General features: G+C 39.0%; 1 protein-coding gene and 1 long non-coding RNA gene across 2 annotated transcripts in view; one reads left to right on the top strand and one right to left on the bottom strand.

The window, feature by feature from the left end:
- The first annotated feature begins 1,430 nt into the window (after window positions 1-1,430).
- LOC100545863 (ovostatin-like) overlaps window positions 1,431-12,422 on the top strand; it is a 36,878-nt gene continuing 25,886 nt past the window's right edge. The window contains exons 1-11 of the mRNA XM_010718195.3: window positions 1,431-1,607; window positions 3,149-3,332; window positions 3,953-4,109; window positions 4,966-5,018; window positions 5,489-5,509; window positions 7,657-7,825; window positions 8,014-8,098; window positions 8,799-8,916; window positions 9,660-9,780; window positions 10,022-10,131; window positions 10,840-10,998. Coding sequence (XP_010716497.3) covers window positions 1,543-1,607; window positions 3,149-3,332; window positions 3,953-4,109; window positions 4,966-5,018; window positions 5,489-5,509; window positions 7,657-7,825; window positions 8,014-8,098; window positions 8,799-8,916; window positions 9,660-9,780; window positions 10,022-10,131; window positions 10,840-10,998 — 1,242 coding nt within the window. The 5' untranslated portion in view covers window positions 1,431-1,542. The remainder of the gene's footprint in view (window positions 1,608-3,148; window positions 3,333-3,952; window positions 4,110-4,965; window positions 5,019-5,488; window positions 5,510-7,656; window positions 7,826-8,013; window positions 8,099-8,798; window positions 8,917-9,659; window positions 9,781-10,021; window positions 10,132-10,839; window positions 10,999-12,422) is intronic.
- On the bottom strand, window positions 2,545-5,401 carry LOC146545426 (uncharacterized). The gene is made up of 2 exons (XR_014886065.1): window positions 4,921-5,401; window positions 2,545-3,446 (listed from the first exon to the last, which is right to left on the bottom strand). It is a non-coding gene; the product is annotated as an uncharacterized LOC146545426 (long non-coding RNA).

The following is a 12,422-nucleotide window of genomic DNA, read 5'->3' as shown; positions in this document are numbered from 1 at the left end:
TTTCTTTGTCCCTAATCACTTCAACAGTATACTCAGCTTTCCCTTCCTTTTCATCATCTGTTTGGTTGAGGAAGAGGAAGGGAAACTCCTGCTCCCCATAGGTGCAGTTACTCACATGTTGATCAGCAACCTTGCTTTTTTGTTTTGTTTTCTTTCTTTTTTAAAGAAAAGTATATATGCAGTTTACGACTACTACAGATAATTTAGTTTTCTATGTTCAGGCTATATTAGCAAGAATGTAGTTATCACAGGATGGAAATTGACACTTCTCATTTACTCAGCAATTGTGTGATCAGAGATGGAGTCCTATGTCCAGGTTTCACTCCCTGGTACAAGAAATGCAACGGCAGATAGGTAGAGGAAGGTCAACGGAATAGCTAGTGGCTGGAACAAAGACAGCATCTGAGACAGTCTGGTTTAACTCAGCCTGTATTAAAAAAGGCTAAGAGGAAATATAGTTGCAGTCTTCTCCCATGTAAAGTTAGTTTATAGAAAAGACAGATTCTTCTTCAGAATTGAAAGGACAAGAAGAAATGGACTTAAGATATAATAAAATAATAAAATAAATTCTGATTTAAGGCAAGAAAAAAATTTTCACACAACAGATGGTGAAGCATGGAAGAAGATGTCCAGAGCTTATGTGGACTCTTCATCCTTGAGATATTCAAAACCTGACTGGACATGCTTTGGAGACAGCCATACTTTAAATGAAATATTGAATCAGACAATGTCAACAGGTTCTTTTCAATTTAAATTAATTCATGATTTCATAACTTAATTATTCTTTGTCAGTCATCTTTACTTAAACTTCACCAAAAGAAGTTTAGAATTAAACCAAAATTAGAGTTCACCAAAAGAATTAAAAATTATTTAATAGGAACTGCAAAGCTGGAGGGAAAAGGTGACTGACAAACATATGAGTGAACAAATAAAATAAATTTATAACATTCCTTTTCCTACAGGTATACTTGTCCTACCACAGAAAAGGTAGACAACTAGCAAACACCATTTCTTGCTGAGTGTTAATGTGTTCAGTAACAAAACCAGATTAGGTTTAGCAGATTTCTTCTGGACCATACTGAATGCAGATGCAGTCTAATTCTGTATTATTACTGCCCAGATCCCAGTGCAGGCATACAATCACACTGTTATGGTTATTCCTGTTTGGTGAGATATTTCTAGGGAAGATCTTCACAATACAAGGAAATACTTCAGCAACATTAAAAATTAACAGGTTGAAGCATTAAGCAAACTTCAGACAATGACATGATAATCAGAGAGGTAAGCATCATTAAAACAAATGGACAGGAACCGGTTTGGCTAGCTCAGAAATCTATCTGAAATATGAGAATTCACCTAAGCTGTTGTTTGAGAGTGTGAGAACAGGCAGGAGAGAGGAAGACGAACCTATGCAAATTTTATGTATTATCTTTTGTTAGAATGTGACGGAAGCTGTGGAGGAGGAGCATCACTTCAGGACAGTTTAAAAGCCAGAGGACAGTCTGTCCATTTGATATAAGACTCTCTTCTTCAAGGACAGAGATGTGGTCAAGGATTCTTCCGAGTGTTGTCACCTTGAGCTGGATTGTCGCAGTGTCTTCTGAACTGTAAGAGAATATACCTTGTGCTTTTATGACATAATAGTTAAATTTGTTTCACTTCAGTTAATTTATTCTGGGACATTGCTCTGTAATAACTGGGCTTTTAAGAACTAGATTCTGAAATGTGTTTGAAATGAAAATATCTAGTACTGAAGCGTGATTTGAAATGATGATCTCCATTACAAGGCTTCTGCAAATCTGAGTGACAGAAATCTAGAACTGGAGTAGATTAAATCTGAAGTGCATGGGTAAGACTGGGAGGAGATTCAAGGCTAGGTTAGCAAGTGATAATCAGGTTTGGAATGCACTGGAAATACATAGAGAGTGTGGCATATGAGGAGGTCCTCAAGACAAATAATGGCTGGTAGCAGGGAGCTATGCTGAACTGTGAATCTGTTACTGTTATTCTTAATGTTATTGTTACACCTGCTGTGCTGTGGATGCTTATAAAGCACTGTCAGTGTGGATGGCTTTATGAAAACAGAAAATTTCAATCACAGTTTTCAAAAATACACCAACATGAAAGTTTAAGTCCCCTTCTCAAAAGTGCTGAAGGGAAACATTGTGAAAGTCGGATAGTTCTGCTTTCTCAGATACACTCTTGGTTTCAATAAACTTACTTTTGGTGTTTGCATATAATACGGTCTAACCTAGGCAAGTGAAAATAACTGTAAGTATAATATTAATAAGCAAATCTAGGAAGGGAAAAAGGGAAGGGATCATATGACCCAGAAAATTTTGTGTGATTCATGCACACCAAACTCATAAATTCTGTCATACATTATTTGGAAAGACCAGTTTGGACATCAGAGAACAGTTAAGCCAACAACAGAAACTTAGTCAAATATAGCAAATCTCTAGAAATGTTTTTTTCAGAGGAAAAGTTTGGAGAACAAAGGCTGCACTAATTATAGAGGCCATCATATCTACAAATATCTAATGGAAGAAAGAAGCAAAGAGAAAAACAGAAAAGGAGTAGAGCATGCAGGTTAGATTGAATATGGAACATTTCCTGGAATATTCTGTGTTTTGCATTATGCTGACTGTCTTATGATATTTTCGTTCTTATCTGGAGGGAGAGTTATCCAGAGAAAAAGAACTTAAAAAATTACTGCAACAATTAACTAGTATTTTTGCCAATGATTTAAAAAAAATTGTCACTCTTTTTTATGGGAGGTTCCAGAGGGTTAGGTATACACATTGGTTGTCAGAGGATAAGTACATTTATGCCTTTTAAGTGATTAGACATATTATTAACTGGAACTGTCTAAATACCTGGAATGATGCAATATCATGCTGGAAAAGAGACTGCATAAAATGATGCCAGTCCTTCAGCTCACAAAGAGCAATGAGGAACAGAAAATTGTCATTTGTACTTGGAATATTATCCAAAATTAATTGAAATAAATGGAAATCCTCCCAGTGGTTTGAGCGAGTCTTGGCCAAGTCCCACATCTTCTTTCACATGTATAATATTTCAATGGTATTTTCCTCTCTTGTTTGCCCTCACCTTCCTCCATGACTGATTTGTTCTCATCTTCTTGCAGTCAATATGTGCTGCTAGTGCCAACCGTGGTGCGAAGCAACTCTCCACAGACTGCTTGTGTGCAGTTTCAGAGTCTCAGTGAGCCTCTGTCTCTAAGTGTTGTTTTGGAATACAGCAATATACAGACAACTCTCTTCGAGGAGTTTGTGACAAAAAATGATTATTTCACGTGCTGTGACTTCAAGGTATTTTCTTTTTTCTTTTTTTTTTTGAGAACACTGCAGAGGATGTAGAGGCTGGAAATATTTCTGAGTGCCACTGTCTTTGTCAATGATGGAAAGAATATAAAGAGTGCAGTCCTGGAATATGACATAAAAAAGATAACTTAATGAAAAAGCTGCCAATAAAGAGAGGAAAAAGAAAGCTATGTGGTCTGTATGGGGGCACTGGAAAACGGCTTTCCATCTTCATTCATAAATAGAAAAATTCTTTTGATTGCTGTCCCAGGTGCATGCCTTTTCTGTGACTCTGAAAATCAGAACAGGTATGACAGAAAATAGCCAAGATTAGATCTTCTAGAACAGGGCTATATGGCTGGGAATCTTCCCTGTAGGCAGGTAGCTACAGGAGATGAGGAAATGCTTAGGACAGAACATAGTTTAAAATCTTGTTGCCTGATGACAGATTAAAGGATTTCCAGAGCATAGATTCCCAAACTCTCTGTTACTGGCAAATGTGAGTTTTCCCATGACTTTGCAGAAGCTGTTAATGATTCATTTGACAGTCAACTAAAGAACCTAGAGCATCAGGGCACTTCAGCATGCCTAATTTACCACTTTTATTCTGGGATTTTGTTTTTCTCCAGGTTCCTCCTGCTACTTCTGATCCCCTGGCATTCATATCCTTCTCTGCCAAAGGCAACACAGTCAACTTAACTGAGAGAAGATCAGTGGCGATTGAGAATGTGTATAACACTCTCTTCATCCAGACAGACAAGCCCATCTACAAACCAGGGCAAAAAGGTTGCTGGGGAGCTGGAGTCAGCTAGTGAACTAGGAAACTGAGTGCAAGAGTGGGTCTAGAATAACAAACAGTTCTCTTGTGGAGGAAAAGTCTGCAGACTGCAATAGCAGTGTTTAGCATATCATGCATGATTGTCATTAGATAGTGTATGTTATCTGACAATGACCTTATCAAAAGTCTATGAAAAATAGAATCAATTCATCAAACTGCAAGAAATGAGTAGAGTTCATTTGTCTGTTCTAAGTTAATTTCGTTTACAGAATCTTGAGTTCTGTTGGGTTTACTGAGATCAGTCATGTAAAGAATATCCTTAAAAATATAGAAAATAATAGGTTAAGCTCAGAATTAATAGAAATAAATAAAGCATATAGTTTCCTGTCAACAGCTCTCTACGCTTATCTGCTAATCTAATTCATAAAGCTGATTTCATTACCAAATTTAAATAACTACTATCTGTGGTTTGGTTAGTTATATCTTTAGTATATTCATGTTTCAGTGCTTCACAAGTTTTACCGCTAGATAAACACACTTTCTTCCCTGTCTTTCATTTTTCATTGAATTGGTTTGTAAAGATAGCTTCTGAGGAAATGCTTCAAAGTACTGAGTCCTTAAAAATGTTGGTCAATATTAAAGACACTTCAGATAATAAGCTTGTTTTCTTTTTTTTTTTTTCTTTTTTCTTTTTTTTTCCTTTTTCACTATCTAAAATAATCAAGTCCTTTCTAACACTCCAGTTCTCTGAGGACTCATTAGTTCTTCCTAAAAGCCTACACAAATTTTCGGTTTTGGTTTCGGTTATACTGAACTTACCACTACAAAAATAAATGATTCTCTTTTGTCCTACATCTTTTCCAGTGATGTTTCGTGTGGTCACTTTGGATAGCCAGTTCAGACCTGTTCAGGAGACAGTAAGTAAGAGTGATAGTCAAGATTTTTTGAGCATGACCTTGGAATACTGTTCATAGAGACTCCCTCACTTGTATATTAAGTAAAAGGGAGCTGGAATTGTTCCAAGTGTTCTTAGAGAATTGCTGTAACTTCATACTCTATCCCTTTCCTGCCCCTATGGAAGGCAAGGTTTCTGAAAGCACTCCTGGAAATCTCTCAGTGCTCAAATTTTGTAGTCACTTCTCTTCAAATGCCCCTGATATGTAGAAAGAGATTGGATGTCTTTATATAAAAGATAGATTCATAAACAGGTAAAATTCTCTCTTGAATTACAGATATGAATTTCAAATTGTTTTCTTAACCCAGTTTTCAGTATTCAGAGGGGTTCAACTGGTATTTTTCAAGCTCCACAGTTGATTTCTTTATGTTTTGATAACTTTTTCTTTTCTCTCTCTCTCTCTCTTTTTTTTTTTTTTTTTCTCTCCTCCAGTATCCCCGAATCATCATTAAGGTAAGAGATGCACTGTCATTAAAGTGACAGCTTCTTTGGAAATGCCAATGCTGTCATTTCCAAAACATGACTTTCTCATTTGCCTTTTGAAGTGCATGCTCCTCACTAATTCTACTGTCAATATCCAGAACAAGTGAAATTGATGTGTCCAGTTCTGGGCTCTTCAGTTCAAGAAAGACAGAAAACTACTGGAGAGAGTTCAGGAGAACTACAAAGATTATTAAGGGCCTGGAGTCTCTTCCTTATGAGGAAAGGCTGAGAGACCTGAGATTGTTCAGCCTGGAGGAAACTGAGAGGGGATGTTATCAACACTCATATCTAAAGGGCAAGTGTTGAGAGGATGGGTCTGGCCTCTTTTTGGTGATATCCAAAAGTAAAAGGAAAGGGGCAGCAGCCACCAACTGAAACATAGGAAATTCCATATAAATGTGAGAAATAACGTTTTTACTTTGAGAATGACAGAGCACTGGAACAAGCTGCCCAGGGTAGCTGTGGATTTTCTTTCTCTGCAAATATTCAAAACCCATCTGAATGCTTTTCTCTGTAACCTACTGTAGGGAATCTGTGTTAGCAGGGGGGTTGGACAAGATGATCTCCAAAAGTCCCTTCCAACTCTTAGAATTCTGTGACACTGTGATTCCCAACTTCATTTAGGAAATGTATCAGACACTGGATGTAGGAGAAGACTCACAGAAAAATGTTCCTAGATGATACCATCTCTAGTACACAAGAACTGTGCTTTCAGATGCCTGTCACTACGTGAAATTCATTCATAACTAATCCTTTGCAAGGGTGTTTAACAGAATTGTGAAGAAAATACAAATCATTTATTCTTAATAGTAATGTAGCAGTTTCAAGAGTAACAGTGCAGTCTAATGTCTGAGTCAGGCATTACTGTTACTGTTACAACTGACTTTTTACAATTTTGACACTGAACATTTTATTCCAGAGTTTCTGGAATTTAACGCATGACTTAAGCTCTTGAGAGCTGCCCTGTGGAGAAGGACTTGGGGGTCCTGCTGGACAAAAAGCTGGACATGAGCCAGCAGTGTGCAACTGCAGCTGGGAAGGCCAACTATATCCTGGGCTGCATTAAAAGGAGTGGCCAGCAGGGAGAGGGAGGTGACTGTCCCCCTCTACTCTGCTCTTGTGAGGCCATGATTCTATGATCTTTAGATGATGGAAAATGTAGTTGTAAAGCATAGTGATAGTAAATACATCGTCCCATTCACTGTGTTAATCTGGATAGAAAATAAATATGCCCTGCTGCAAAGGTTACTTCTCACATAATTTTAACAATTAGATGAATCACAGAATCAAACAGAATTTTTGGTTTATGGTTTGTTTATTATTTACTTACATACTTAATTTGCAGCTTCAAATCCAGACCTTTCTCTCTTTACAACTCTGTCTTTATGTAATCTCTTCCATTTGTTTTCACAACACTTTCCCCATTGTCTCACAGCAAAGCATGCATGCAGGTGCTAGCATGTTCAGACATAGCTCCTCTGAGTGTCAATATTTGACAAAGACTCATCCAGAGCACATAATCTAAAGACAAAGAACAGAAGGAGTCAGCAGAACCAGAGGTGTTATTTGGAGGTGACAAAAAGTTGTTGTTTCTTTTGTTAGGATTCAAACATGGGTGTTTAGTACTTTCTTATGGTGGTAGGACTGCAGCAAATTGGAATATTAAATAGAGTCACCTCCAGACAGGCAAAAAAGAGTGTCTTTCTGAAATGTCATCTTCGGCTAGAAGCAAGGCAAACATTAAATCAGTGTTCTGCATTTCATTTCAAGGAGGGTCAGCATAATGTTCCCATTTGACATAAGGAAGAACTGAAAAAAAAATACTTGTACTAGAAGAGCTACAGATAAGCAACCTGAGTCATAATCAGATACTATTCATGGATGATCTGAGATCATCTGGCAAGTGTAGGTAATTTTCAGATAAACATAGACTTGGGCCTGTTTAAGGCACAAAGAGATCTGGAAACCTAATGGTAAGTCATATCACACATGCCATCAGCTCAGACTCACATTCATAAGGTAAAATATTAAACCACTATACCAGGACAGAAAATTTAAAATAAGCCAAGAAAAAGGGTGAGAAAAGTTTTGACACTTCTCTTTCTCCCACTCCCCAGGACCCAGAGCAAAATCAGATCTTCCAGTGGTTGGATGTATCATCTATGCATGGCATTATCCAGCTTTCATTCCCATTAATTGAGGAGCCAGTTCTGGGGTCCTATCATATCATTGTGGAAAAGAAGTCAGGGGATAAGGAGCATGAATACTTCACAGTGGACGAATATGGTAAGCAAGCACTGTGAACTTCCTCAGATGCTGGCTCTGTCTAAGTCTGATAGGAGCTGTGAGTGCAGAGCTTAAGTGCTTTGAAATCTTCTATTCTTTTTAATTTTTTTTTTTTTTACTGTCTTCCTCTTATGCACCTGTCTATGGTATGCTACTGCTGATCACTCATATTCACCTTGTATTCTCAGTTCTGCCAAAGTTTGAAGTGACAACCAGCATGCCCAGGAGGATCTCTTTCTTTGATGAAGAAATCAGGGTGAATGTTTGTGCCTTGTAAGTATAAGAGTTGAGAATAACATGTGTAAACAAGAAACACAGGAAAGAGGATAGTGTGAAATGCTGTGAAATAGGGAGCCCACTACTGATTCATGTATAGACTAGAGCAATTTATTTAGCTACGACTTCCATGACATGAAAAATAATGATAACTCTGCTACATAGCAGAATTAGAATTTTGTGAGTTTCTGTGTCTTAACAGTCTGAAGGTATTAAGTAGTACAAACTTGCTAGCTGTTGATTTTATTATTACAGAGGAGGAGAGAAATAGTAGAGGACTATCATTAAGATTTCTGTATGTGACACTGCCAAGGGGCAGGGTAGCATAAGCCTGAGAAACAGAGACTGCCATACATCTTGCTTTATGTAAGGCAATAATAATAAGAAAAAAAACAAACAGAAGGAAATGATATTCCAAACACAAGCCCAGCATCCCTTTCCAGCTTCGAACCTTAAAGAATGACTCAACCAAGACAACGGTAAAGCAGGTTTTTTAGAGTCAAAGTCTACCTAAAAATAATTGAGGAGAATTCAGGTAGGACTAACATTTTCTAATTCCCAGCTACTTTTCTGTTTGTACTCTCGGCACTCCTAGGGGGTTTAGAATCTGCACCACTTTGCAGTCTTTCCTGGTTTTATGCTAATTCTACCTTTACAGTTGGTCATTATTGGATTCTTGTGTCTCATCCTCTTCTAGGTACACTTATGGCCAACCAGTGCAGGGGATTGCCCGAATCAATGTGTGTCAGCAACACTTTTATAATCCACGATGTCAGCAAAGCCAGAAACCAACCTGTGAAGCTGTCACTGGATTGGTATGATACAGGGCTATGCCCTTCTTCCCAGTGAACTTTACTACTCAACACATAGTGCAAGGTTTGAAGACCACATTTGTTTCCTGGAGAACATCAGACAGATAATCCCAGAGGCATATTTTTCTCACTGTTTCACAGACAATTCTGAAAGAACATGAATGTAGTTTTTACCAGTGACCTCATTAGGAGACTGTTTTTTTGCCCCTCCTCCTCAAGAAAGCAGGAGAAGAGAAATTATTTTTCATTAGAAATTTGAGTTCTATCTCAGAAGAATCAGTAGGAGAGAGGAGAGCTTATAAAACTATGAATACGTGATCATTCCTGAAACACTGGATGTGTGTACTTACCAAGGATAATCAGCAGACCTCTACTGGGAGTCTTTGAGGACAGTGTTAAATTGATATTTGATTTCTCATCTAGATCAGATTCAAAGTACTTTAAAGAACTAAGCTCCTATCAGAGAGCTCATTCATTATGCAAAATGTGCTTAAGAAGGGTGTGTGAGTACAGGGGGAGGGGAGGAGAAAGGATTTCAGGTGTGTGGGTGTATGAGCTTGCAACAATGAACTGGGAGAGGAGCCAGAGAGTAAGATGTTTAAGATAAGAGGAGAGCAAGTAGGTGATAAAAGCTAAAGGAAATGCAAGCAGAGGCATGAGGCTCTTCAAAGACCCACTAATACAAGCTTGAGCATTTTTCCAAATCTTGAGAAAAATATGTATTCCTCTTCTTGCTCCTTTTTCAGCTGGAAAACAATGGTTGTCTCAGCAGTGTTGTCTCCACCAAAACTTTTCAGTTGTACCGCAGCTATACCAGGATGTATGCCAGCTTAAACATAGAAACCATCATCACTGAAAATGGGACAGGTAATACTGAGTGAAAATTGGGAAGTAGCTAAACTGGAAGTACCCTAAATCTCACAGATGGTACTTCTTTGAAGGAATCTCCTGGATTCTGATCGTTTCATCAAATAATGAACAACTACCATTTTATCCGTGTAGCTCTCTGTCCAGAAAATCACATCTCCATACAACTTTTCAAAAGAGTCTGTTTTCTGCACATTTTTGATTTCTGTTTCCTCCCCATTCTTCTGGGTGTGTCTCACAGGTATCCAGATGAAAAACTATGACTATGTTGCAGTCAGCCAAGAAAATGACAGAGTGATGTTTAGGAACATGGATCAGTACTACAGGAGGGGAATTCCTTATTTTGGTGAGGTGAGTAGCAGAGAAGATACAGTACAGCAGAACTTGAGGTCCAACAGGATCTCCAAATTGCCCTGTTTGTGGCCATCCCTTACTGTACTAACAACTTCCATCAATAATGTCCCATAAAAATGACTGCTTCATATGTCTGTCATTGTGTTAGAAACTTCTAGAGAAAATCAGAAAATTATACCCTAATGCCCAGTGTGTAAGGGAGTCCTTTCAGCAGTGATTAGAGAATGACTGAGAAATTAAGTGAAAGGCCACAGGTGGTGAAGACAGGTATGCAAAAAACTATGCTCACAACAGCAATGCCTAAGCTGAAGGTAGAATTTACCCTCCATGGTATCACACCATCCTGTGGATGTGTACTTAAAACAGTGTAACTGCTGGAACACATCCAAATTTTTCCCAGCCTGTACACTCAATATAAACCCTGGTACAGAAAGAAGGATAAAATGTACAGCATTCTCCTAATTCAGAGTGCAGAAGGAAGGTAGTGTGTGGATCTCAAAAGACAGGAGGTGTTACCAAGCCCTATGTTACACATTTACCTCTTAAATATGCATGCATTTCACTCTTGAGTTCTACTCTCTGCAGATGTCCATAGTGGTTAAGTTACTGTTCTCTGGTGAGCAGAACCTTTATCATCCTTTACATTTTGTTTCTTTTTTTGTTTGTTTTTTGAACCTGAAACTCCTGTGTATTCTTTGTGTTTAGATCACTGTGACAAATGCAGATGGCAAGCCTGTTGCCAGTAGGGTTGTTGTGCTGGAGGTCAATGGAGAATACGAGGCCAACTATACCACTGATGAGAATGGCACAGCAGCCTTTTCCATTGACACATCCAACTTCTTTAGTCCCAGTGTTAAACTGAGTGTAAGTATAAGCTCTAGTCTAATTCCTGAAAAATTTCTTCAACAGAAAGAAGAATCAGAAGCAAGCAGTGGATGCTGGCAGGTTTATTTTGGATGAAAAAAAAAAACAACAGGCAATTAGCCCAGCAACACATGCAACCTCTGTGAAACTAGTATGAGAAAACTAATGCCAGAGAAGCAGAAGACTGTACCCTGTACCTCAAGTGTGATCTTCAGCACCACTTTATTTTTTTTTCTCAGTTCTGTAGCCCTTTCTGCAGTCATCTTCCTTCTTTTCATTATGTGAACTAGAGTACCTTTCTCAAAACCTGCCCTGCTTTCCTGACCCAGTCTGGGTGCATGCCAGCCTGCTTCCTTACATTTCTGCTGACACTCGTGCTTATTACCATGACTACCAGTGGTCTTCCCAAGTTATCAGGTGTTTTCTCTGGTGCTATGGGAAGAGATGAGAAAAAGCAGGCTGTTTGAGAACAAAGCAGTTCCAAATCACATTAATTTTTAAACAACCTGTCTCAAACTAATAAGAATCTAAAATAACCTCCCTAATACAATGTGACGTAGATCATAGAATCATCAAATCACCAAGGCGGGAAAAGACATCCAAGATCATCCAGTCCAACCATCCACTACCACCACTATTTCCTCATTAAACCATGTCTCTTAATACAACATCTAAGCATTCCTTGAACCTCTTTAGAGACAGGACCTCTCCACTACCTCTCTGGCAGCCTGTCCCAGTACCTGACCACTCTTTTGGAGAAGTTTTCCCTAATGCCCAACCTGAATCTCCCCACTGCAACTTGAGGCCATTCCCTCTAGTTCTACTGTTAGTTACCTGAGGGAAGAGGCTGACCCCCACCTCACCACAACCTCCTTTCAGATAGTTGTAGAGAGTTCTCCAGACTAAACAATCTCAGTTCCCTCAGCCACTCCCCAGAAGACTCGTGCTTCTGACCCCACTGCCCTTTCCTGGACATGTTGCAGACCATCAGTGTCTTTCTTATAGTGAGGGGCTGAAAACTGAACACAGTACTCAAGTTGTGTCCTCTCCAGTGCTGAGTGTAGAGGGATGATCACTTCCATACTCCTCCTGGCAACACCATTTCTGATACCAGCCAGGATGTCATTGGCTCTTTTGGCCACCTGGGCACGCTAATGACTCATATTCAGTTGAATGTTCACCAACATCCCCAGGTCTGTTTCCTCTGCAGTCTTCCAGCCACTCTACCCCAAGCTTGTAGTGTTGCTTGGAGTTCTTATGGCCAAAGTGCCAAAGCTGGCACTCCATCTTGTTGAAGTTCATCTCATTTGCCTCAGCCCAGTGGTCCAGCTTGTCCGGATCCCTCTGTAGGACCTTGCTGCTCCCAGGCAGATGGACACTTCCACCCAGCTTGCCGTCATCTGAACGTGAATATATTGTGTCCT

The sequence above is a fragment of the Meleagris gallopavo genome, chromosome 1, assembly GCF_905368555.1.
Source record: "Meleagris gallopavo chromosome 1, MGAL_WU_HG_1.1, whole genome shotgun sequence".
NCBI classification, from domain to species: Eukaryota; Metazoa; Chordata; class Aves; order Galliformes; family Phasianidae; genus Meleagris; species Meleagris gallopavo.
The sequence above is the reverse complement of the archived record's forward strand: the minus strand, read 5'-3'. Positions and strand labels throughout refer to the sequence as shown.